The 27,600-nt window shown below is 49.7% G+C and overlaps 1 protein-coding gene across 3 annotated transcripts in view; it reads right to left on the bottom strand.

Annotated features, from left to right (window-relative positions):
* KDM6A (lysine demethylase 6A) overlaps nt 1-27,600 on the bottom strand; it is a 1,084,836-nt gene that overhangs the window by 542,078 nt on the left and 515,158 nt on the right. For 2 of the 3 annotated variants that reach the window (XM_085622961.1, XM_085622963.1), the window contains one exon: nt 6,492-6,596. The exons of the other annotated variant lie outside the window; for it this stretch is intronic. In XM_085622961.1, the coding sequence (XP_085479087.1) occupies nt 6,492-6,596 (105 nt within the window). The remainder of the gene's footprint in view (nt 1-6,491; nt 6,597-27,600) is intronic. 3 annotated transcript variants of the gene reach the window in all.

Genomic DNA, 27,600 nt, shown 5'->3' with positions numbered 1-27,600 from the left:
GAAACGCATAAAGTAGTGAGCTCCAACTCAACTGAAATGCGTACCCCAACGCCCCCTGCATCGGAAACTGGAGACTGCAGAACGACGGGCAATGTGCTTTCTTGAGAGTGGCAAACAGGTCCACCCGAGGAGTCCCCCACATCCGGAAGATGTGTTTAACTACCTCCGGATGAAGCCTCCACTCATGGTCGGCAGAGAACTGCAGACAGACTGTCCGCATGCACATTTAGCCGGATGATTTGCTATCAAACAAATCCAAAGGTCCTGAGCCCAGGAACAAATCCGCAATGCCTCCCTGCAGAGACAGTACGACCCTACTCCTCCCTGATTGTTGACATACCACATCACAGCAGTGTTGTCCGTCAGGACTTGAACCGACTAACCGCGAAGGGAAGGGAGAAAGGCCTTGAGCACCAAACTTATTGCTCCACAATTCCAGAAGATTGATAAGAAGCAATCTTTCCTCTGGAGACCGAAGACCCTTGATCTCCAGATCCCCCAGATGAGCACCCCACTTTAGGGTAGAGGCATCAGTTATCACTGGTAATATTGTAACCAACAGTAAACCGGAGATACTTCCTGTGCGACTTCAGGATTGGGATGTGAAAATACGCATCCTGCAAGTCGATGGACACCATCCAGTCCTCTTGTTGCAGCGCCTGAGGAACCTCCGCTAGGGTGAGCATCTTGAACCTCTCCTGCTTGAGAAACAGATTCAAAATTCTGAGATCCAGTATGGGGCGTAACCTTCTTGGGAATCGGGAAAGACCGGGAGTAGCATCCCTGACCCATTTCCTGCTCTGGAACCACTTCTATCACACCTTTTTGTAACAGGACAAGAACCTCTTTCTGAAGAAGAATTAAATGATCCTCCATGCAAAACCCTTGACAAGGAGGAGGGAATTCCCTGAAGGGAAGGGCGTACCCATTTTCTACCAGATCTAAAACCCAAATGTCCGAAGTGACCAATTTCCAATCCTGTAGAAAATGGGAACGCCGGCCCCACACAGGACCTGCATGATCCAGGATGGCGGATCTAGGGCTGCTTTCCTGCATTACCAGGAGGGGTTGAGGAGGAGGAAGAAGGCTGAAGACCCACTCCACGAAGGCGACTTCTGCCCTTACCCCTGAAGGACTTGTACAAGGGGTTTTGATGCTGTTGCTGCAGCTGATGGGAACCATGAAAGGGAAATTTCCCAAAGCCACGGTATCTTCTATAGCCATAACCCCTTGCCTGAGACTGTAGACCCATGGATTTCGATGTGGCCTTACTGTCCTTGAACCTTTGCAAAGCAGTCAGCTTTTTCTCCAAAAAGCCTAAATCCGTCAAAGGGAAGATCTAGAAGGGCAGCTTGTACATTAGGTGAGAACCCAGAAGACCTTCACCCTGGCCACCGAATCTGCCGTGTCCAGGCCAGACTGGATGACTTAGCGAGCCACAGCCTGTGAGTCTGCCAGTACCTCACTTAAATTTCCCTGGTCTTCCTCAGATAGTTTTGGAAGAAGCTGCTTGGCAGAGTCCATAAGGGCATGACTGTATCTACCCAACAAACAGGTAGCGTTGGTGGGTTTTAAAGCCATACTCGCTGACGAGAAGACCTTGCTTGCATATTGTTCACGTTTCTTGGATTCACTGTCAGCAGGAGCCTTCGGAAAGGTGCCCGTAGACTGCTTTGAACATGAAGCCTGCACCACCAAACTCTCAGGAGAAGGATGAGAAGAAAGGAACACAGGATCTCCTGGGGCAGGCTTGTACCTTCTGAACACCGACCTTGAAACTGCAGGAGCAGAAAGAGGATTGCGCAAAACATCAAGGATCGGCTCCTTCAGAGCATCATTGAACTGCAAGAGTGGTTCAACCACAGAGGACGGAGAATGAAGCACCTCTGTAAGCAAATTAGGCTTATACTCAGCCATAGGGAGCTGCAGATCCAAGAGCTCTGCAGCCTTCCTTTTCACAGTATGGTAAGGTGCAACTTCCTTCGAAGGAGAAGCTTTCTGGGAAGCAAAGTCCCCATCCGGGGAGGTGTCAAGTCCACTTGCCTCACACAGACCCTCAGGCTCATAAATGTCACCTTCCTCCATATCTTCAGCCTGGTACTATTCATCCTCTGGCAACCTCTGCGCTTCTCTCCTCGAGCGCATCTTCGGTTGCGGCATCAGTGGCACCACACACGGCGTCGATGGCTCCGGGAGCGGCGGCAAAGGCGTAATCCGCGGCGGCGAAGGCGTAATCCGCAGCAGCCTGCAAACGAATACAAGAAGGTTTGCCGGATGGAGCTGGGGACTGCCCATACGGCGTCGACATCCTCGGAGCTGGAATTTGCCATGATGGCACCATCGGCATGAATGGCACAAAGGGGGCCTGAGGATATTGATGAGGCACACCCAAATTAAATGCCAGAGGACCCACGGGACCCGAAGGTGCACCACAAGGTTATGTGGCCCAGGAAAACACACCATACATCGCATTTAAAAAATGCAAGGGATCCGAACCCAGCACCGGGAATGAAGGATACTGAGCCGGCTCGAGATCCAAACGAGGCACCTCCGGAGTCTGAACCACCGGGGCCACAGGCGGACCCCCAGGAACTGAAGGCGTCTCAGCATCAGCCGGATATGGCAAACCTTCCGGACCCAGAGAAAACCTCGGTGTCTGAGAATGCGCCGGAGTTCCCTTATACGAAAGAGAAAGGGCCGGAGTCACCTGAGGAGACACTGAAGGAGACACTGAAGGTGAAGGAGAGACAAAGTCCTTAACACGACGTCGAGGAGCCGGAGAAGGCGACCTCGAAGCCACAGGCTTCGACGAACGGCATCAAGATCCATGCCTCCTCTTCTTCTTGTGCTTCCTCCTCTTATCATGTGAAGTCGACGACCTCGAACGTTTGACCCCTTTTTTCTTTTCTTACTTTAGCCATGTACAGCTTGGCTTCTCGTTCCTTCAAGGCCTTCGGGTTAATCTTCCTACAACAAGGACAGCCCTCAACATCATGATCTGAAGATAGACACCACAGGCAGTCCTCATTGGGGTCAGTGATCGACATATGCCCCCCGCACTCCTTACAGGGCTTGATACCTGACTTCCTTGGAGCAGACATGTCGAAACCACCGAAGGAAACCAGACAAATACAAAGTATCCAGAAGAAAGTATGGAAAGTCCATAGAAAAACCGTTCGCGTCGACAGTGCTGATGGCTCCAGTGATGTCATGCGGCGCCGCGTGTGGAGTCATGGCATTATGACGACCTCGTCGGCGTGGAAAGCTAGGAAAACGTTTCTGCAGAATGCTGGCGCAGGGTATATTCATAAGGTAAGGAATCCACAGGCAGATGTATCGATCAGAAACATCTTTTTGGTGCTGAAGTAGATTAGGCATTGTGAAAATGAAAAAGAATACTGAAGTGGCCAAGTCCATGGGAGCGCTCCAGTCTCCTTCAAACAGAGGCTCCTTTCGTCATTACTTTTACCAAGGGGGGGTCCAAAACTACATCCTCAGACCAGAATACCTCCACCTACAAAGGTAACAACTAGTCCTTTCCCTAAAGAGGCTTTTTTCGAGGAAGTTATAGGGGGAACAACTTTAATGGTAGGGGTAAGGACAACACACCCCGTAACTCCCCTTCCTCTAATAAGCAGTGACTTGCCCACATTTCCCCCAACTATACCACACCTGTCGGGGGAAGACTTCAACAATTTCTCCCTATTTTGCAATCTTTAACAGACAAATGGGTGACTGGAATTATCCAACATGGTTATTGCCTGGAGCTTACCAGCAATCCTCCAAACGTTACACCTTGACCTCACAAATTGTCTCCAGAACACCTACAATTGCTCGAACAGGAAGTGCAATCTTACTGAAAGGAGCTATAGAGCCGGTTCCAACACAGTACCAAGGCTCAGGGGTTTACTTTCTGTATTTTTTCATTCCCAAAAAGGATGGTTCCCTAAGACCTATTCTGGATCTCTGAGAGTTAAACCATTAAAGTGCACAGGGTCGCTGCCAACCAGTTACCTTGTGCCACAGCTCTTTCCTTAAAACTGTACCACGATTGGCAAATTCAAACCCTATTAAATTGTACCCTGGTACCACGGGCAGTGGGACTGAAGAGGGTCCCCTAGGGGGCCCCTCACCAAGGCCATGCTACCTGCCACTGCAGTCTGCATGCCTTGGTGCAGACAAAAATGACAAAGTCTACATGGCACACTGCGTGTGTGCCATGTCAAAGCAGCGCTACCCAAGGTATAGGTAGGTCACCCCTCTAGCAGGCCTTACAAGCCCTAAGGCAGGGTGAACTATATCTCAGGTGTGGGTATATCTGCATGAGCAGATATACCCCTACAATAGTTAAGTCTATTCTTAATATGATAAGTGCCAGGAAAGGCAGAGTACATGGGCTGGAAACTCGACAACACAAGTTCCCAAGCACCATGATGGCTTCACTGAAACCAGGAGCACTTGGTGCCACACAACTCCTCTTAATAAACCCACACTGATGCCAGTGTTGGATTTATTAAAACTTACTCGGAGGGCACCTCAGAGGAGCCCCCAGAAAAACTACCAACCCTGTTGTGGTCTCTGACTGGCTTTAGGCAGCCTGCAACCAACTAGACATTTTCTGGACCCCCCTCCCCAAATGAGCACAGTGCTTGAGGGGGAAGCTACAAAGGCCTTGCCACCTTTGTAATGCAATCCCAGCCTCTGCTGCTAGCAGTAGATGGCAGCCCCCAGTTCAAACGCCTACTTTTGGGGGGAGAACCAGCGGAAAAACTTAGTGAGAAAAGGAGGTGTGCCCCCCTTCGTCAACTCTACCCCTCAGGTGCTGAAGGCGAAGTGAAGCAATTTTTCAGTGCCCATCATCTTGAAGATGGTGGGACTTATCCAATCAGGGCTAGGGCTCTGCCCCCCACCCACAGGAGGGAGGCATAATAGTAGGTGTAGATATCCCGGGTAAGGAACCCACTGGTCCCTACCCATCACTTCCCTGTAATGCGCCTAAATCTAGTATTTAGGTGACAACCCCAGACCCTGAAATCAGATTCCTGACGACCTACGAAGCCCGAATGCCAAAGAACCACACCAGCAAGAAAAGAGGTGGACCAGTGATTGACATGGCACCAGGTCGAACGGCCTGTCTGCTGCATTTCGCCCTTTGCCACAAAAGTCAACTCGTCCTGCAGGCCCCGACCTCCAAAGCCTGGTAGGACTGCTTCCCTTCAACAAAGATTCTAAATCCCATGTGGACAACGGACCTGTCCAGAAGAAACCATCTGCAAAGAAAAAGAACTCTGCCCTGAGGAACCGCGAAACCACCTCCGGATACATTTCTGCACCCGGCTCCCACTGCCAGAGTCCAAGTGGCCCATCTGTCCTGCGAAGGTTACCCAGCGATTCTGAAGAGTCCACGTGGGTTGACCACTGCCGCACTCCACCTCGATGTCAGCAGCCTCAATCTGAAGGCTTCCCCTGACCGCGACCTACCCGGTAAGCTGTTCCCGATGCCAAAGGACACCCCGGCAACCAAAGCCCCTGGGGAGCTTGACCAATGGTGTACCTACATCCCCCTAGCATCAGAACCTACCTGGGCAGCTGTGGGTTTTCTTCTTCCCGCCTCCAAGTCCGAGCCTGTAGCCCTTCTACAAAACCGGCCTCCCCCATTGAATTACTTTGGGCGTCCGATGCAGTCTTGGCATTCTGCAACTAGCCACCTTGTGCCGCTGAGGGTGTACATTTGGTGCTGCCTTGTGTCCCCCCCTTTGTGCTTACCTTAACTCCAGGAGATTGACCCCGGACACCACTTTACTCGCCTGAGAGAAGCACATCTTAGATCATCCCCAGTCACCATTAGTTAACATTGGGAACACAACTCAGAGTTAGACCTCTGCACCCGGTAGCCTCTATGCCGCTGGTGGTGCAGTCTAAGGTGCTAACCTGAACCCTGCATGATGTTGACCACCGACACCGAAGACTGGATTTGTAAGTTGTGTTCTAACCTGCAAAACTTGTTTTACTCCCATAGATTAATATTGCTTAACTGAAAAACTACATTTGAAAACGAAAAGTATTTTTATTGAAAAACGTACTTACCTCTTAATGTGAATCTTGGTCTTAAAATAAATCTTGAAAGAAGCTTATTTTTCTAAAATTGGAGAGGATCTCCTTGTTGAGGCGTGTATCATTTAGTGATCACTGTATTGATAACAAATGTCTTACACTACTCTATGTAAGGCCTAAGGCTGCCTGACCACACTACCACTTTGGGTTTACATTGACCCCCTGTACACTTCTGGGGGAATCTCTGGACTCTTTACACGATGCCCCTAGTTATTGGAATATCACAAAGAGCCAGCTTACTACATTAGTTGAGTATCCCAGTTACAGAAGTCTTGCGTTACCTTGCATGAGACCTAGTAAAACATATAAATACACATTTAAAACAAAGTTAAACGCAAACAATATTTTTGAAAGAGCACTTTAAAACTAGCACAAACCTGCTGGTGCTGTTGCATTAAGACAAACTGATTCTCAAGCTGATCCAGCATCAGCTTCTGTGCAGGGTTTAGATTATTCCTGTTTGCTCGCAGTTGTTCCAAGTGCTATGAGAAATAAAACAAAGCCCTATAAGGATTGCTCAAAGAAGAAATTAAATACTGCAATCCGCATTATCACTAATATGGCAAGCCAAGTTATTCAAGGCCTGTTTCAAAAAGTTATTTGTTCACTGAAAAACAAACAAGTAACTTACCTTTAGTAAAATTTACCTTGGGTGGATACTGATCTTTCAATAGGTTCTTTCAATTGGTTCCTGTTCTTGCACTACTACTTCAGGTTAGATGCAAAGATATTTTAGATTTTCATCAACAATGGCACTAAGTGCTGTTGCTGATGACTTAGCCAAGCATTTTTAAGTCGTCATCTCTAGAAATGATGACCGTGATACTAATCACTATCACTGCAACATTCTATGGAGCACCTACTTCATTTAGCAAAGATCTGGATATCACTCTCCAAACAGTGATTAATAATTGACTAACTATTTAATATATTTGTTTTCCTCCATGTGTTTAAGTAAAGAACAAGTTACTTATCTTCGGTAACGATACATCTGTAAGAGACAGATTAGTTATAGATTTCTCACCTTAGAATTACCTCCAGGTATCAGACTGAATCTGGAGAATTTGTCTTCAGCAGTACCCCTGCGTGTCGGTTGGAGTCGTGGTCGTGGGAATGACGTTGTGGTATCTACTTAGACACCGCCCCTGCGAGCTGACGTCAGTTCTTCACACGGCATTCCACGCCAGAAGCGCAGATCCATGCAAGACAATGACCACTGGTGCACAAAACTAGGACCGTGAAGAGAAGTCCCTTACTCTAAGTCAGTTTGCAGGGAGGGGCGGTGAGGAATCCATAACTAATCTATGTCTCTTACAGATATATTGTTACCGAAGGCACGTAACTTGTTAATCTGAAATTGACAATTAATTATGGATTCCTCGCCTTAGAACAGATACCCCATCAATACCAACCCCAGAGGTGGGTCTGTGAACCAAGTTCACATCAGGAAGTCCGGGAAAACTGAACGGCCAAAGAAGCCGTCTCTCCGTACTTGGCTGTTCAGGCAGTAGTGTTTAGTAAATGTGTGCAAGGAAGCCCACATAGCTGCCTGGCAGAGGTCATGAAGGGGGACCCCACGTTCCAAAGCAGTAGTGACTGCCGTCGCCCTGGTAGAATCAGCTAGCAACCCCACTGGAGGTTCCTTTTTCGCTAAGGAATAGCAGATTTTGATGCAAAGAACGACCCAACGGGAGATGGTTTGTTTTTGCACGGCCCGACCTTTCTTGGCGCCCACATAGCCAACAAAGAGCTGGTCATCCAGCCGAAATTGTTTTGTGCGATCCCGATAGAATAAAAGCACACGTTTTGGATCCAGACGGTGGAGCCTCTCTTCCTCCTTGGAAGGATGCGGGGGCGCAAAGAAGGTGGGCAAAGTGATGGTCTGTCCTAGGTGGAAAGAGGTGACTACTTTGGGAAGAAAGAAGGCCTAGTGCAAATGACAACCTCGTCTGGATGAACAGCCAGGAAAGGAGGTTTGGAAGAAAGAGCCAGAAGCTCAATCACCCTGCGAGCAGAGGTGATGGCAAACTGAAAGGAAGTTTTAAAAAGGAGGAACAAGAGAATCTCAGAAAGAGGGGCCGGAAGGGGAACCACAACCTTTGCTGTGCACCATGCCACAAATTTGTTTCATCTGCAGGCGTATACCGCCTCAGTGGAGGGACACCTGGCTGGCAAGATAACATCACAGACTTCGGGAGGCAGGTCAAAGGACGTCAACTGCCACCGAGGCTGGACAGTTTCGGATGGAGGACAGTCCCCTGCTGCTGCGACAGAAGATTCTCCTGAAGAGACAGTCTGATCGGAGGATCAATGGCAATGTGTAGCAGCTCGGGATACCAGACTCTTCTTGCCCAATCTGGAGTCACAAGAATGACTTGGGCCCGGTCTCGCTTGATCTTCTTCAGCACTCTGGGCAGAAGTGGTATAGGCGGAAGTGCCGCTTTGGAAATTCCAACGTGCAAAATTGCTGACATTGCGCATTCTCTTCGGTGGCGAATACAACTAGCCAAAGCTCTCCCCACTGTTGAAAGAGACCTTGCACCACCCCCGACTGAAGACGCGATTCGTGATCCATCATGCACCTGCGGCTGAGTTTGTCCGCCCTGGAGTTCAAGGAACCGGTCAGGTGTTGAACCACCAGGGATATGCCCTGATTCTCTAGATATGTCCAGAGGCTGAGGACTTCCTGACAAAGGGTCCACAACCCCACCCCGCCCTGTTTGTTGCAGTACCACATGGCGGTAGTACTGTCCGTGAACACCTGCACTTCTCTTCACCGGACAGAGGGAAAAATGCTTTGAGGGCAAGATGAATCGCCCGAAGCTCCAGAAGGTTGATGTGGAGCCCGGACTCCACCGGAGACCAGAGGCCTCTGATCTCCGCCTCACCCATGTAGCCACCCATCCCAGAAGTGATGCATCGGTATCCACTGTGAACTCTGGTTGGGGAAGGGACAGGGATCCGCCATCGACCAAATCCTGGTTCGTTAGCCACCACTGCAATTGATGTGCAGTGCACTTCAAGATCTGGACGCAATAAGGCAGGTTACCCTGAAGCTGTGCCCATTGGAACTTCGTGTCCCACTGCAGAGCCCGCATCTGCCATTGTCCATCAGCAGGATGCAGGAGGCCATCAGGCCCAGTAGCCGGAGGGTCAGCCTGAACGAAACCCGGGATAGAGGCTGAAAGATCGGAATCATAGCCCGAATGTCCCGGACTGCGTCGTGTCCAGAACCACTCTGATAAAGAGGAGCTTCTGAGAGGGAGTCAGGTGTGACTCCGGCACGTTGATGGAAAACCCCAGCTAATGCAGGAGGTCCGCTGTTGTCTGGAGGAGACAACAGCCTGGGGCGAGCCCGCCTTCAACAGCCAGTCGTCGAGCTAGGGGAAGACTGGAACCCCTGATCTGCGCAGATGAGCCGCGACCACCGCCATCACTTTTGTGAACACCGAGGGGTGCAGGTAAGGCCACAAGGGAGCACAGTAAACTGAAAGTGCTTGTGGCCTACTGTGAACCTCAGGTAATGCCAGTGGGCCGGCAGAACTGGGATGGGAAAATAAGCATCCTGCAAGTCCAATGCTACAATCCAGTCTCCAGGGTCAAGGGCAGACAGGACCTGAGCTAGCGTCAACATTTTGAACTTCTCCTTTCCGAGGAAGCGGTTGACATTCCTGAGATCCAAGATAGAACGCAGGCCTTTGTCCTTCTTGAACACCAGAAAGTAGTGGGAATAGCAAACGCAACCTACTTCTGGGACAGGAACTCGCTTGACAGCTACCTTGGCCAAGAGTGCTGATACTTCCTGTTGGAGAAGGGCCAGATGATCCTCCGACATGCAATTGTACTGAGGTGGCATGGAGGAAGGATTAGTCCCGAAGGGGAGGGAGTAGCCCCTTCGGACTATTTGCAAAACCCCCCTGTCCGACGTGATGGTGAGCCAGTAGGGGAGGTGATGGCGAAATCTGCCACCCACTGGTGAAAGGTAGCCCTGAAAGGCCAGACTAGGAGGGCTTGGAGGCTGCTGCACAGGGGCACTGGTGGACTGCCGCCCACTGGCTCTCCAGATCCACGGCGGTGGTTCCCACGTCCCCGGGCGCACAGGGGCTGAACAGCTTGCGATGGCCTGTGGCTCTGGCAGGGCACCCCTTCCGTAGCCACGAAAGGGGCGAAAAGCAGACTGCGCAGGGCAGGTGGTGGAGAGGCCCAAGAACCTGGGCATAGCCTGAGAGTCCTTGAAGTGCTCCAGTGTGTTGTCTGCTTTAAAACCGCATAGGCGACGGTCATCGAAGGGCATGTTCATAAGGGTGGGTTGGACATCCCCTGAAAATCCAGTCGACCTCAACCAGGTGTAGCATCGAAGGGCTACTGACATTAAAATCGTCCTGACGAGTGAGTCGGCAGGTATCCAGCCCACAGCGGATGGTAAACTTCGCTGCTTCTCTCCCTTCGGCAACTGCACGAGAGAGTATGGCCCGGGCCTCCTCCGGGCACTGAGGCAGCACTTGCGCAACCATATCTCATACGGAGTGGGTGTAACGTACCCAACAGACATGCAGTGTTTGCCGACCGCAGTCCCATGCTTGAGGACGAAAACATCTTCCCAGGATGGTCCAGCTTTTTGGATTTCCTATCGGGTGGAGCGGTAGGCAATGCGCCCTTGGAGGTGGAGGCTTGGACCATCAAGCTCTCAGGGGTAGGGTGTTGGGAGAGCAAAGTGGGGACGCCCGGGAGCCACTTGGTGGCACCGGGCAAACAACCTATCCACAGGAGCCCCTGTGTTGGGACTGGACTAAGTGCCCAAAAGGATGTCTGTTAGGGCTTCATTAAACGGCAACAGGGGCTCCGAAGAGCTCGCTGCTGACTGAAGCACCTGTCAGGAGGTTACTCCTGACTGCTACTGTAGGTAGCTCGAGGCTGAGAGCCTTGGCCACCCTACATAACACTACGGAGTAAGACGCTCCCTCCTCCGTAGCCACGGTAGGACACGACAACATGCTACGGTCTGGTGAGGTATCCAGACCACTGGCTTCCCCTAGTTTCTCTCTCCAGTCCGGTTCATAGCCTAACTGGTCAGTTAAAGGGTCTCCAGACCCCTCCCAGTCCTCCTCACCCTCCTCTGGCTGCCAAACCGGTCTAATAGAGTCATGGTAGAATAAGGGCACAAAAATGCCCGTCGACGCCGGTCCGGCTCCGTGTCTACATCGGGATGGAGGCCGGGCTCGACACCGGCTAAGGACACAACAGGCCTCGGCTGCAGACATGGTGCCCGTGGAAGCGCCGCGTGGGGGAGGTATAACTAGGGCGACCAATGCCGATCCTGATCCAGGTCTGGATCCAAGTGGACCCTGTGGTGCAGACAACGGAGTTGCCAAAGTCCCAGGGTCCCCAGTCGAGTCTGCGGGGCCCGAAGGTGCGCCAGCGGAGTCGGGCTGCCCAAACATAGCGTGCAACGCTTCGTAAAACTGACAAAGCTTGACATGGATAGGGCTATGATAGCCGAGCGCTCAGTGTACATAGGGAGGGGGTGTCCCCAAAAATGGTCTAAAATATGGGGGGCATGGAACACATATCGGGGAGATATATGCGAGCCACCACCAACGCTTGATGATGAAACCCTTGATGCGGACTGAGGTGCAGGCCTCTATGGTACACATTTGGGGTGTGACTGTTGGGGATGGGCGCCTGTGTGGGGGGATTGCTGGGAGGTGGGGGGCTGCACCGCTTCAGACTTTGTTATATGCTGGACAACGACTAAATGATCGACAATTGCTGTACTGTACTGTGTTAAAAGAAAATAATAAAAATTGTTTTTAAAAAAAAAAAAACTGACAAAGCTGGGCAGGGGTCACTCCAGGTCCCAGAAAGGGAGGGAAACCCGGAGTCGACCCTTCAGGCTCCGCACGCGGAGCCACAGGAGGGACACCACCAGCATCCCTCGTCGCATCGGCTGACAGACAGGGCGAAGTCTAAGAGCGACGATGCTTCTTCGACGACTCCTTGTGCTTTGACTTACATGACCCCGAGTGACATCGAGCGCCGTGGAGCCGACTGCCGAGCCTCGAGAAGCTTTCGGGACTGCTCCCGCAAAGGTTGCGGATTCATGGTCTGGCAGTCGGAGCCTGACTTGGGGTCGTGGTCAGGCTCCAGGCAGAATGGACACAAGCGTGGCGGATCCAGCACCGACATCAGTCGGTTACAGGAACCGCAAGCCTTGAAGCCGGGCATCCCTGACGTGCACAGGGAGTCGAAGACTCAAAACGATGTCGACAAAAGTCGCCAAAAAGTCAATCAAAAAGTGACTGGAGTTCCCGTTCTCTCTGGATCTGTGCTGACTAGCGCGGAAATAAAAGAACGGACATCAGCGCGCGAGGGCGGCGTCTATGTAGCTACCACAACATCATCCCGGCATCCACAAAGCCGACGAACGCGGAGTCGACCGACACCGCCTTCCGATGCGCTGGGGTACTATTGATGAAAAACTTTACGGATACAGTCTGACGCCTGGGGGTAATTCTAAGGTAAGGAATCTATAACTAACTGTTTCTTTCAGATTGTTATAGTACCACATTGCAGTGGTGCTATCGTTAGAAATTGCACCAGCTTTCCCATGAGTACAGCAGGAAGGTCTTCGATGCCCAGCAGACAGCCCACCGCTCCATAAGATTTATGTGGAGTCAGTGTCTGCTGGAGAGAGGAGCCCTTTAATCTCCACCTCTCCGGGAAGGCCTTCCCAAACAAGCAGTGACTAACAAGTTACTTACCTTCGGTAACGATGTATCTGTAAGAAACATTAGTTAGTTAGATTCCTCACCTTAGAATATCCCCAGGCGTCAGGCTGGATCCGGAAAGATTTTGTGTCAGCAATACCCCTTTCGCGTCGCTAGGCCTCTGCGGCTCCGCGTCCGTCGTCGGCGTCGTTCGCCAGAATGACGTCGGAGTACTTAGACGCCGCCCTCACGCGCTGACGTCAGTTCTTGTACATAGCTTTCCACGCCAGGAACGCAGAGCGATGCAAGAGACGAGACTGGTGCCAAAAAATCTAGTGCCCTGAAAAGGATAACCTTAACCCTAGATGTCAGTTCGCAGAACGGGGAGGATGGGTGGGTCGGTGAGGAATCTAACTAACTAATGTTTCTTACAGATACATCGTTACCGAAGGTAAGTAACTTGTTCATCTGAAAGAAACACGTTAGTTAGATTCCTCACCTTAGAATAGATACCCCAGCAATACCAACCACGGTGGTGGGTCTGCGAACCAAGATCACACCAGAAAGTCCTGGAGAACAGAACAGCCAAAGAAGCCGTCTCTCCGGACTTGGCTGTCCAGGCAATAGTGCTTGGCAAACGTGTGCAGTGAAGCCCACGTCGCTGCCTGACAGATGTCCCGCAAGGGAACTCCCCGGCCCAGGGCAGTAGTAGCCGCAGTGGCCCGGGTGGAATGGGCCCTCAACCCAACAGGAGGGTCCTTTTTTGCCAAGGATTAACAAAGTTTAATACACAACACAACCCACCGTGAGATGGTCCGTTTGTGTACCGCTTTCCCCTTCTTAGCTCCTACGTATCCAACAAAAAGTTGGTCGTCCACCCGGAACTGTTTGGTGCGGTCCAAATAAAAGGACAGCGCCCGTTTTGGGTCCAGACGGTGGAGCCTCTCTTCCTCTGTTGAAGGATGCGGAGGCGGAAAGAAGATGGGCAACGTGACAGATTGTCCGAGGTGAAAGGGGGTCACCACTTTTGGTAGAAAAGAAGGACGAGGCCGGAGGACACCCTTGTCCGGATGAACAGAAAGAAAGGGAGGCTTAGATGACAGAGCCTGGAGCTCACTCACCCACCTAGCCGAGGTGATAGCTACCAGGAAAGCAGTTTTCAGGGTCAGAAGACGAATGGGACAATTGTGAAGAGGCTCAAAAGGAGCGCACGTCAGAAAAGTCAGGACAAGATTCAAGTCCCACTGAGGCATTACGAAGGGGACAGGAGGGAACATGTGCGTAATTCCTTTGAGAAAACGGGAAACAACAGGGGACTTGAAAAGAGAAGGCTGATCAGGAAGCCGTAAGAAGGCAGAGATTGCAGCAAGATAACCTTTCAAGGTGCCCAGAGCAGAGCCCTGCTGGGCCAAAGAAAGAAGAAAGAGTAGAACCTCAGAAAGAGGGGCGGAAAGGGGATCCACAGCCTTTGGTGTGCACCATGCCACAAATTTGTTCCACCGGCAGGCGTATACCGTCTTTGTGGAGGGACGCCTGGCTGCCAGAATGACATCACAGACTTCAGGAGGCATGTCAAATGGCATCAACTGCCGCCGCTCAATCTCCACGCATGGAGGTGGAGGCTGGACAGGTTCGGGTGGAGGACTGTCCCCTGCTGCTGCGACAGAAGGTCCTCCTGAAGAGGCAGTCGTATCGGGGGATCGATTGACATGCTGAGTAGCTCGGGATACCAGAACCTTCGTGCCCAATCCAGAGCCACTAAGATAACTTGGGCCCGGTCGCGCCTGATCTTCAGCACTCTGGGCAGAAGTGGTATAGGCGGAAAGGCGTACAACAGACCGTAACTCCATTCGCGACGAAAAACGTCTCCGAGCGAGTGCTGCCTTGGAAATTCCAACGCGCAGAACTGCTGACATTGCGCGTTCTCTTCGGTGGCGAATAGATCTAACCAAGGCCCTGCCCACAGCAGAAAGAGACCTTGCACCACGTCCGAGTTCAGACGCCATTCGCGATCCATCATGCACCGGCGGCTGAGTTCGTCTGCTCTGGCGTTCAGAGAGCCCGCCAGATGTTGAACCACCAGGGTGATGCCCTGGTGTTCCAGCCATGTCCAGAGGCGCAGAGCCTCCTGACAAAGGGTCCACGACTCCACCCCGCCCAGTTTGTTGCAATACCACATGGCGGTGGTGTTGTCCGTGAACACCTGCACAACACTTCCCCGGACAGAGGGAAGGAAGGCTTTCAGTGCAAGCCGGATCGCTCTCAGCTCCAAAAGGTTGATATGGAGTTGAGCCTCCGCCGGAGACCAGAGTCCTCTGATCTCCGCCTCTCCCATGTGGCCCCCCCCCATCCCAGGAGGGACGCATCCGTCACTAATACGTGCTCCGGTTGGGGTAGGGAGAGGCATCTGCCGCTGACCCAATCGCGGTCCGTGAGCCACCACTGCAAATGTTTCGCAGTGCCCTCCGAGATCAAGACATGGTCGGACAGGTTGCCTCGATGCTGGGCCCACTGAAACTTCAGGGCCCACTGAAACTTCAGGTCCCACTGCAGAGCCCGCATTCGCCACCTGGCGTAAAGCACCAACAGGATGCAGGAGGCCATCAGCCCCAGAAGCCGCAGCACCAACCTGACCGAAACCCAGGATAGAGGCCGAAAGATGGGAATCAGAGCCTGAATACAACGGACCCGCTGTTCCGGAGGATAAGACCGGAACTGCGCCGAATCGAGAACCGCTCCGATGAAGAGGAGCTTCTGGGAGGGACTCAGGTGCGACTTCAGCACGTTGATGGAGAACCCCAGCAAATGCAGGAGGTCGGCCGTAGTCTGGAGGTGGGAGACGACTTGCTGGGGTGAGCCCGCCTTTAACAGCCAGTCGTTGAGAAAGGGGAAGACTGGAACACCCGATCTGCGCAGATGAGCTGCGACCACCGCCATCACTTTCGTGAACACCCGAGGGGCACTGGTGAGGCCGAAGGGGAGCACGGTGAACTGAAAGTGCTCCTGACCCACCGTGAACCGCAGGTAACGCCGGTGGGCCGGCAGGACGGGGATGTGAAAATAGGCGTCCTTCAAGTCCAACGCTACCATCCAGTCTCCAGGGTCGAGGGCAGCCAGAACCTGAGCTCGACGGCCTCTTTGGCCAAGAGGGCCGTAACTTCCTCCCGCAAAAGATTCAAGTGATCCTCCGATATACGGTGGCATGGCTGGACGGGTTGTCTCGAAGGGGAGGGAGTAGCCCCTTCGGACGATTTGCAGCACCCACCTGTCCGAAGTGATGGAGCGCCAGTGGAGCAGGTGATGTCGAACTCTGCCGCCCACTGGCATGGAATGGGCCTGAAAGCTCGGACTAGGAAGGCTTTGAGGCGGATGCGGACTGACCGGCACGTTGTCCTCTAGAACTGCCACGGCAGAACCCACGTCCGCGAAAGCGTGCAGGTTGGTTCTGCGGCCGGAAGCTAGGCGGACGTGAGGAGGCGCCCCTTCCTTGGCCATGAAAGGGGCGAAAGGCGGAAGTGTGGGGCCGAGAGACCCAAGGACGTGGCCGTAGCCCGGGAGTCCTTAAAACGAGCCAGCGCACTATCCGCCTTCTCACCAAAAAGGCGAGCGCAGTCAAAGGGCATATCCATGAGGGTACTCTGGACATTCCTCGAAAAAGACGTGGACCTCAGCCAGGCGTGGCGCCGGAGCGCCACCGTGGTGGAAATCGCCCTACCCAGCGAGTCCGTGGTGTCAAGTCCACGCCGTATGGCATGTCGCGCTGCATCTCGCCCGTCAGCAAGTGCCTGGGAGAGACGTGTCCGGGCCTCCTCCGGACACAGTGGCAGCACGTCCTCCACCGCATCCCACAGAGAGGGGGAGAAACGATCCAAGAGGCAAGCGGTATTCAAAGACCGCAGGCCTAAACTCGGGGAAGAGAACAGTTTCTTCTCGAACTGTTCCAGCCTCTTGGATTCCCGATCCGGAGGAGCGGACGGGAAGGAGGATTGGGAAGTGGAGGCCTGGTTAACCAGGCTCTCGGGGGTGGGGTGTTGGGACAGGAAACTGGGGTCGCCTGGAGCAGGGCAGTTGCGCCGGGCCACGTTCCGATCGACAGGAGGAACTGTGGAGGGCTTGGACCAAGTGCCCTGCAGAACGTCGACAAGGGCTTCATTGAACTGCAGCAGAGGCTCTGTGGAGCTTGCTGACTGTTGAAGCACCTCTGAGGATATTAGTCCTCACGGCCACAGCAGGCAACTCGAGCCCCAGGGCTTCGGCCGCCTTGCGCAGCACCACTGAAAAAGCTGCACCTTCCTCCGAAGCCACAGTTGGAGGAGAGATGAAGCCAGCGTCCGGCGAAGTGTCCAGACCACTGGCATCCCCCAGTTTGTCTGCCCAGTCCTGTGAAAGTTGACCATGGAGAGCCATAGGGTCCTCAGACCCCTCCCAGTCACCCCCGTGATCCAATTCCTGATAAACAGGAAGAACGATCGGAGCCGGACGGTAGATGAAACGGTCATCCATCGGCGTGGGGTGCGGCGCCGGGCGGCGCCGTGCTGGCGTCGGGTCCGGACAGGGGCTAAACCAGGGAACAGCGTCGTCCGGAGACGGCGCCGGAGGTGGAGGTGGAACAGGTGTCGGCGCCGGCGGAGGAGGCGTCGTGAGGTCGACCGGCGCCGACAGAGATCCAGGCCTGGATCCCTCGGGGACCTGCGGCGTCTGGACCGAAGTCGTCGACGGCGCCGGAGCTGCCGTCACGCAAGGTCGCCCAGGCGAGCCCGAAGGCGCGCCGGCAGGCGTCGATGGCCAGGCCCCTCATGGCCGAGAGGAAGGCACTGACCTCCGCCGGAGTCACGTCAGTCCCAGGGACCGGCGGGTATGCAGACGGACGCGGCTCCGGTGGAGCCGCGGGGGTGGGACCACCCTGACCCTCGGCCGAGTCGCGCGACCGGCGAGGGGAGTCCGAAGAGCGGTGTCACCTCTTGGACTTCTTTGATCACTTCGAGCCCGACGAGCGATGATGGTGACTGCGGCTCCGCGACCGGTCCTTGGACCTTCTCCTGGACCGTGAGCAGAGCCGAGTGCCGAAGCTCGAGAAGCTTACGGGACCGCTCCGCCTAGCCTTCGAGGTCAAGGCCTGACAATCGGGGCACGATTCTGCGTCGTGGTCGGCCCCCAGGCAGTAAAGGCACGGGCGATGGTGATCCGTCACCGACATCAGGCGATGACAGGCGTCACAGGCCTTAAATCCAGGCATCCTACCGGCACCAGAGTCGAGTCGACAAAAGAGTTAAAAAGTTTTAGTCAAAAATTGATTAAGGGGTAAGCTCTTCCCGGATCGGCGCTGTATGGCACGGAAAAAAAGAAGAAGAACTGACGTCAGCGCACGAGGGCGGCGTCTAAGTACTCCGATGACGTCATTCCGGTGCACGACACCAGACGCGGAGCCGCAGACGACGCCTAGCGACGCGCAAGGGGTATTGCTGACGAAAAATCTTTCCAGATCCAGCCTGACGCCTGGGGATATTCTAAGGTGAGGAATCTAACTAAAGTGTTTCTTTCAGATCCATCCTTCACTGTCAGTTCTGGATGGGGAATGGAGAGGTGTCTGTAGCTATTTACGTTTTGGTGGAACAGCGATTATTGCAGGTTTTTTGAAGTCTCTGACAAAACCTGGATGCAGTCTGCCAGGTTCCCTTGGTGCTGGGCCCATTGAGACTGCAGATCTCACTGCACAGCCCACATATGCCACCTGGCAAAGTGCAAGAGCAGGATGCATGAGACCAACAGGCCAAGAAGTCTCACAGCTGCGCTCACTGAGATCCGGGACCGAGGCGGAACTATCAGGATCATAGCCTAAATATCCTGGACTCGTTGCAATGGAGGGAAGGCCCTGAACTGCACCGTGTCCAGAAGTTGCTGAGAAGTGTCCAGTGTGACTTTGGCTCGTTGTTCAAGAAGCCCAACGATGCCAGGTGGTTTGCTGGAGGTTGTCCTCGACTAACAGCTGCGAGCTAGCCTTCAATAGTCAGTCGCTGAGGTAGGGAAAAACTGGCATCCCAAACACTGAAGATGGGTGTCAAACATTACCATCACTTTCATGAACACCTGAGGTGTGCTGGTAAAGCCAAAAGGGAGCATGGCAAATTAAAAATGCTCCTCTTGGCTGACCTTGAACCATAGGAAGTTTATCCGCCTCTCTGTATCTTGATCGGCTTTCAGTTTGACACTTTTTGCAACTACATACCAACTGGATGTAAATCAGCACTTCAAGGAAGAAACCAAATAGCACTGGCATATATCAATCGAGTGCATGTGTTTCAAAGATATTATGCTGCAATGGGGAAATTAAAGTGGGGCTGCATAATTATGTTTCGGGTGTTTGTCTATGGGAGTGCTGTATATGTATCCAGTGACAATATTATATATAAATATATTGGATGAAAGTTGTATCTGACTGGTTAGAGAACATATTTGAGCAGGCCTCACCCGCTCGCAATTGCTAATAAAATTTGATCAGGTCGAGCTATTTTTTGCACACACTAGTCCCATCTGGCAAGTAAACTTAGGCTGGAAAGGAACAGGTGTTCCATTCATTCAGAAAGTGAATGAGCAACAAAGATAACATTAAATCTTGTTTTTATCTTGACTCATTCGCTGTCTGTTCAAGGAAAGGGGTCAAATGTTAGTTTGTTAGTTTGTCTTTTAACTGATTGCTGCTTGGAAAATGAGGTTTATTTTTCTCTTAATCGAGAAAGAGGTTTTTGTCAAGTGAGCTGTCTGAAGAGGTCCGTTATTTTACTCTAACACATAACATTTAAATAAATAGCCTGTACATTACAAATATTTCAAAATATATCAGGAAATACAAAAGCAATTTTTTTGTTTTTTAATTAAGAAGTGTGATGCAAATAAATAGTTAAATAGGAGCAATACAAACCAGAACACTTTACTTGGTGATATGCAATGAAACATATTTGCAGAAACTATTTCTAAACTTTGTTCGTACACTGTATAGTTTTATCAGTAAAGCTACAAATCAGTGGGAACGCTTGGGGAAATTTCAATGTAAAATCTTCTGATTACAAATGACAGTGGGTTTCCAATTCATGCTCAAGTTATGTATTTTTTAAAAGTGAAATTGTTTCAAACATGATTTGATAAACATTCCTGCCCCTGCCCTGATGACAATGCTGTTAATGAACTAAGAGGAAAGTCAGGGGTCATGTGTATCCTATATGTGGCTAGATTAGTATTATATATGGAAAAAAAGTTTAGCCTATGATAAACAGTTTATTTTCAGAAGACATGCTGAACTGGAGCATTTGAAGGTGCCCTCATATGTGATAATGAAGAAAATGGTGGCTCAATGAATTAAAATATTTGCCCCATATCACATAATTCGAAACCAGTTCATGGGTCATGAGCATTACAAATAGGTCGAGTAGATTATTTAAGACACTAGACCTGCAGGTTCAGTAAACTTTTTAAGATTTTGCGAGGCCTGAATAGACACTGAAATGCTGAACAACTATGTGCATATATATATGTTGGGTGCCCTGCGTTCCATTATAAACAGCTCAGCACTGAAGATTTTTAGTTTATGTAGGATTTCTGCTTTGTTCTCGTGCTTTTTACATGTAGATGGGGGTCGACTTTGGTCCCTATTTACATCTTTGCTTTTCCGTTATTTTGTAATTCAATTAATTTCATTTTTCCTTTGAAAGGCTGATAAAGAATATGGGACATTTGCACAAACTGCGAATATGCTGCACGTTTGGACTATGGAAAGTAAACGCTAAGTTGCCAAATGGCTGGGTATTTCATTTGAATTTCCATTCGGAGGCCATGCCTGAAGCGAACACTAAGGCACTTGATGTGGTATGAAGGTATTTAGCTCAGTTGTCCACTGCAAACTTTCAATGATGCAACCACAGACAACTTCTTAAATTAAAAACAGATTTATTGACTAGTTTTCCTTGTCTTAAATGAGACTAGAACTAGAACATTCAAAAGCCCAACCCACCTTTAACATACTGTTTCAATTAACATGTTGAGGAAATGTAGTGTTGTCTAACAAACAATTGTGCGGTTTTTTTTAAACGTTCAGTGAAGGGAGATTAAACAGACATGTCACGGTCGGAAAATAATACATTTGTACTTGTTTTCAAAAGCAATTATTAAAGTGTTTGCTTCTTTGTTGCATGCTTGGGCGGAAATTGTTGGCCCTTTATTTAAGAATGGAACACTGTGCATCATTTTGAAACCTGTCCCTGTCCAATACAAAAACACACATCTAGGTTTCATTTGAATTGTGCTGTAGAAAACGCAGAGCAGTTGCACTGGACCAGCCATAACTTATTGGATGCAATAAACAAAAGGAAAATACAATATTGAATGTGTTCCTATTTAACTTGACTGATTCAACGCAGGAGGTATAATATTTTTTTATATTTAACCTGGTTGGAAATTTCCAGTCAGCTTTTCAATTTTAACAAAGGTCTTCCATGACTTCCAACTCCATATTTTGATGTTTACACTTAACATGGACTGGGTTGGTCAAGTGAGCTAAAGAATGATGATGGATTCAACAAAGATCTGTGACTGGGAGGGAGTGTTTGAAAAGTTTCAGCGCTCCATTCATCATTTCCTTGTGTTTGCTTTAAACTTTACATGGTGTCTGCTTAACCCCTTCAGTGCCCTTGACGAGCTGGACTCGTCATGGGCCGCGGTTGCGCTGTGCCCATGACGAGTCCAGCTCGTCATAGACCCCGCCCGCTAATGCAACGGCCGGCACAGGGCGGGGAAAGGGGCGGGCACTGAAGGGGTTAAAACACATCACTGTAAACTGCACATTACACAATGTTACTGATAATGTATGTTTTTGCATATCCCATTTTTGAAGGTCTTGGTTGAATAAGTTCTACATTAAAACTAAGCTGTCACTAAATATTCACAATACAAAAGAGAAGAGCTTTTCACTGCTCACCACACGGTAAACACCACAGAACGAACTAGAACTTAAAACAAACTCTCTGGACTATACTTGCATTCTAGCCAATAAAGGATGAAGAAAGTCTGTCATTTGAGGCATAGTTCTCATAATATTCTTCCTCAAAATCATACACTTCAAGGAAAATAGGTTTTATTATATTGAACTGTAATGTAAAGGTGTTTGTTAAAAAAAATTAAAAATAAATTGCTGTTGAACAAGTACTATGTTTATGGAGGGTTCAGAATTCTGCCAGCTGGTTCCTTTACCTTTTGCCCATGGAACATACAGAGCTTCTCTTAACTGGTTGTATCTATTTTCCTTTTAGACGTTTGTGGTGATTTCCTCACTGCTGTTACAAGAGATTAATGATGCATTTTGTAGTACTAGCTACTAGTAAATGCACAAAACAAGGTTTGGTGAGCCAAAGGATTTCGTACTTTACACAATTCTTCTCCACTGCAATATTCACTGCTCCGAGGGCCAACTATGTTTCATTCAAAGTACACTAAAACTTGTGCTATATGTTTATTCGAATCTGCTTTTAGAGTGTATGAAATGTCTAAAATGCAACAGCTTTATAGTAATAGTATAATTCTGGCCCCCTGATATACCTCCGTAAATAATTGTTGTCTAGAGATTTCCATTTTTAATTTGTGTTTTTAGATCATTAGATAAGTAATTTAGCTTGGGTAGACATTGCTGACCCGGGCCGAATTTTTCTGGACAACATTTTTAAAAACGGTAGTTGTGTTGCAGTGATGATTTATTATTTCAGGAACCGAGAGACCTCTATACATCCTTTGTCAAAACATACGTTTTAGGGTTCAAGTAGACAGACACAAAATAACTCCTCCAAACTTCCACTATTTTCCAAAATAGCAGCTATAATAAAGGAATTAGAAATATATAGAAATGAAACAAATAATGGTTTTTAATCCGTTTATGTATACACCAAACAATTTTTATGATTAGAATCTGAAAAAAAAAAATCAGCACTCCTGTTTTAGACACATTTTCATAGTTCAATTTGTGTCGGCAATTTCTCGTGGTACATTTGCAGAATGTTGAATATATTTGAAATATGTACACTGCTTTGTTTACTTTTAACATCTTATCTTCACTATTGTGTAACTATGTTGACATGCTGTCTGCATTTGCCTGAATGTATTGAGGAAATCATTAGACAGGTCTTTATATTTGGCGATGTACACAATATGGCATTAATGTGCATTACGACGTGGTTGGATAGCTAAATGCATATGACTAGGCAAATAGTACCTCTACAATGTAAATAGTTTTTTTGCAATATGTTCATCCTACAACATCACCTATTCCTATAAATATGTATATCGTTTTGTTTTTAACATTTTATCTGCCCAAAACCTTTTTGTAACTATCTTAACATGCTCCCCGCACTCGTCTCCCTCAAACACCAACTATTAAATGGACCCGCAATTTGAGTTTAATATTTCTGTATTCTCCAACATGACGTGCACAATAGGATAGCCGTTCATCCTGTATCCCCAATCAAATTACCTAACTTGCGTGATTAGTTTCTTTTCTTACAACGGTTTTTAAAATATGACTGATGATACACAGGGAAACATGGTAGTCTTTCATCCCTCTCTGAACGTACCGGCGGAGTCACGCGACGCGCGCGCGAGACTTTTCTGTTAAATACGTCCTCGAGGCAGCCGCTCCTTCAGTACCAAGCGGACTGAGGCCCAGACGAGAGACGGAATACCGCGCACAAGGTAAACGATACCCATCAGGTATGTAGATACTGCACTTGACTTTAGGATCACCCGTTATCCTTCACTAAATGCCATTTTGGTTTCTATTCTTCCCTTTAGTTTTCCAATTGACCGAGCATTCATTGCTATAATCAAAATTGCATGGACCGCTTTCCCTTGATTTTTGGAACTATTCTGGCACAATCAAATTAAGGCAATATGAGCGCCCAAGAGCGGCGTTATACTTTAGATACCTCTGGAGTCAGTAGGGATGCTTATTCGCCCTCTCTCTCTTTTTCAGTTTTCTGTCGCTTTCAAAGTTATAACAAGCGGTCCCTATCTACACGTCCACATTAATTACGTAGCTCACCACCGCTGACATCCCGCAAATATTCGGGTAAGTCTTATTCTCAGTGATTTGACGCACAATACCAAAACGTTATCCCAGGTTGCCCCACCCAGTCCTGAAGAAGACCCGCACGGCCGAGGTCTGAAATTGCCCTAAGGAACCCAAGTCGGGTCGAAACATAGACACCCCTATGATTAGCCTGGACCCCGAACTCTTCCTTTAACGTGCCACTCAAGAAGGAATATGCTACTTACCAGTATGCATCTGTTCTTGGCATGTAGAGCTGCAGAGTTGTACACTTAGCATAGGTCGCCATCTGGTGTTGGGCCCGGATGTTTGCAGTTTGTTTTTCTTCTTGGACAGTCTTTGGAAGTCACGAGTTTGGTGACTCCTCCTTCGGTCCGTACTGCGCATGGGCTTCGGCTCCATCCTCAGATTGTTTTTCGCCAACAGGGAAATGATGGAGCGTAGTAATAACAGTGAGAAACCCATGTGTTGTATCTAAATAAGATGTACTGGAACGGATACAGGTAGCCGGGGAGGCGGGTGGGCGTGTACAACTCTGCAGCTCTACATGCCAAGAACAGATGCATACTGGTAAGTAGCATATTCCGTTCGAGGCATATGAGCTGCAGATTGTACACTTAGCATAGATTATATAGCAGTACCCAACCTTAGCGGCGACCACCGGTATCCGTTGCAGCTGTTTGAAAAAGTGTCTTTAGTACAGCCTGGCCCACCCTAGCTTGCTGCTTGGAATGCACATCTACACAGTAGTGTTTTGTGAAGGTGTGCGGTGTAGACCATGTGGCTGCCTTGCAGATGTCATCTAAGGGTATATTCCCTAGAAAAGCCATAGAAGCCCCTAACTTTCTTGTAGAGTGGGCTTTAGGGGGAACAGATAATGTTCTCTTTGCCTTTTGATAGCAAATTTGTATGCATTTTACAATCCACCTAGCTATCCCTGATTTTGAAATGGGGTTGCCTTTATGTGGTGGAGAGAAGGAAACGAACAATTGTTCAGTCTTCCTGAAGGGTTGCGTTCTTTGTATGTAGTATAGTAACGCCCTTTTTACATCAAGTGTGTGTAAGGCCCTTTCTGCAACAGATTGGGGTTGCGAGAAGAAGACAGGTAATTCCACTGATTGATTGAGGTGGAAGGGGGAAATGACTTTGGGCAGAAACTTCGGATTTGTGCGAAGTATGACCTTGCTGTGATGCATTTGTATGTAGGGTTCCTGTATGGTGAACGCTTGTATTTCACCAACCCTTCTAAGGGAAGTGATAGCTACAAGGAAAGCTGTTTTCCAGGTGAGAAACTGTAGCTCACATTTGTGCATTGGTTCGAAGGGCGGACCCATTAGTCGTGTAAGAACTAAATTTAGATTCCATACAGGGAAAGGTGGTGCCCTGGGAGGAATTACTCGTTTAAGGCCTTCCATGAAGGCTTTAATAGCGGGCACTCTGAAGAGTGATAAATGCTGCCTGTTTTGTAGATAAGCAGCGATCGCTGCTAGGTGTAGGCGTATGGATGAATATGCCAGGTTACACCTGTGAAGATGGAGCAGATAGCATATGATGTGCTGTATGGATGCATCTAGAGGGTTGATTGTATTGTTACGGCAGTAAATTACAAATCTTTTCCACTTTGCGGCATAGCATACTCTAGTGGTAGGACGTCTGGCTTCCATGATGATGTTCATACAATCAGGGGGAAGGTTAAGGTATCCGAATTCTAGGATTTCAGGAGCCAGATCGCCAGGTTGAGCTGAGCTGGGTCCGGGTGCCTGATTTCTCCATGGTTCTGGGTTAGGAGGCATGGGGATAGATGCAGTTTTTGATGTGGTACCACTGACAGTTGTAGTAGCGTGGTGTACCACGGCTGCCTGGCCCACGTCGGAGCTACCAGAATGAGTGTGAGGGAGTGCTGTTGTAGCTTCCTGACCACTAATGGAATTAGTGGGAGAGGTGGAAAGGCGTATGCAAATCTGCCTGACCAGTTCATCCATATCGCATTGCCCTTGGACAATGGGTGTGGGTATCTGGCGGCAAAGCTTGGGCATTTTTTGTTTTCGTGAGTGGCGAAGAGGTCTATCTGAGGATGCCCCCACTGTTGGAAGAATGGGTGAAGAACTTGTGGATGCAGTTCCCATTCGTGTAGTTGTTGCGTTTGTCTGCTGAGCAGATCTGCCATGGTGTTTTGTACGCCTGGAACGTGCTGTGCCAGGAGAAAGATGTTTTGAGGAATTGCCCATCTCCATATGCTCTGGGCTAAGCGGGAGAGCTGGGGAGAGTGTGTCCCCCCCTGTTTTTGGATATAATACATTGCAGTCATATTGTCTGTGCGAATGAGGACTGCTTTGCCCGAAATCTGTTTTTGGAAAGATTTTAGGGCTAGAAAGATCGCCAAGAGCTCCAGATGGTTGATGTGGAGCGATTTTTGCTGTGGCGTCCATAGACCTTGCATGGTGAGGTGTAGAAGGTGTGCTCCCCAGCCGGAGAGCGATGCGTCCGCTGTTAGAGTCACTTGAGGAACCGGGTCCAGGAACGGCCGCCCTTTGGAAAGGTTTGTGGTGTTCCACCACTGCAGAGAGTGATGTGTGCGGCCGTCCACCAACACCAGATCCGTCAGCTGACCCTGGGCCTGGTTCCACTGTTGTGCTAGGCACTCTTGAAGTGGACGCATGTGGAGTCTTGCATGGGGCACTATGAAAATGCAAGACGCCATCATTCCTATGAGCTTCATAAACACTCTTGCTGGAAGAGAGTGCTGAGGAAGGAATGTTTTGCGTAAGGCTTGAATGCTTGTGATTCTGGCTGAGTTTGGATAGGCAATACCCTTGGAGGTGTCTATAGTGGCCCCGAGGTATTGCTTTGTGTGAGATGGTATGAGGTGGGACTTTTGGTAGTTCACCGTGAAGCCTAGCTGGTGGAGCAGTTGGATGGTGCTGTTTGTATGCTGCACACATTGGTCGTAGGACGCGGCTTTTATCAGCCAGTCGTCTAGGTAAGGGAAGACGTGAATATGTTGACGTCTGAGGTGTGCTGCTACTACTGCTAGGCATTTGGTAAACACCCGTGGTGCGGTGGTGACCCCGAAGGGGAGAACCGTGAATTGGTAATGTTGCCCGTCCACCACGAACCTGAGGTATTTCCTGTGAGAGGGGTGTATTGGAATGTGAAAGTATGCGTCTTTCAGATCCAAGGTTGTGAGAAAGTCTCCCTGGCAGAGGAGTGGGAGGACTTGTTGTAGAGTGACCATGTGAAAATGGTCTGAGTGTATGTAGGCATTTAGAGGCCGGAGGTCCAGAATGGGTCTGAGGGTCTCGTCTCTCTTTGGTATTAAGAAATATAGAGAGTAGACCCCTAGATTTCGTTGGTTGACGGGGACCTGCTCTATAGCATGTTTTTGCAGGAGTGAAAGTACCTCTTGTTTGAGCAGTGTGGAATGTTCTTGAGACATTGGACGGTGCCTTGGTGGGATATTGGGTGGGGTAGATGTTAGCTCTAGACAGTACCCTGACCGAATAATTTGGGTCACCCATTTGTCCGATGTTATGGACTCCCATACGTGGATAAAGTTTTGTAGTCTGCCCCCGACTGGAGTGGAATGGTCTGGGGGGAGCGGAGGGGAGTCATTGTGCGGGGGGGGTGGCAGAACGGGTGTTGTTGGTTTTGCCCCTGCCCTTATTGTTGTTACCCCTGTAACCACCTCTCTGATTG

The sequence above is a fragment of the Triturus cristatus genome, chromosome 8 (genome assembly GCF_964204655.1).
Source record: "Triturus cristatus chromosome 8, aTriCri1.1, whole genome shotgun sequence".
Taxonomy (NCBI): domain Eukaryota; kingdom Metazoa; phylum Chordata; class Amphibia; order Caudata; family Salamandridae; genus Triturus; species Triturus cristatus.
The sequence above is the reverse complement of the archived record's forward strand: the minus strand, read 5'-3'. Positions and strand labels throughout refer to the sequence as shown.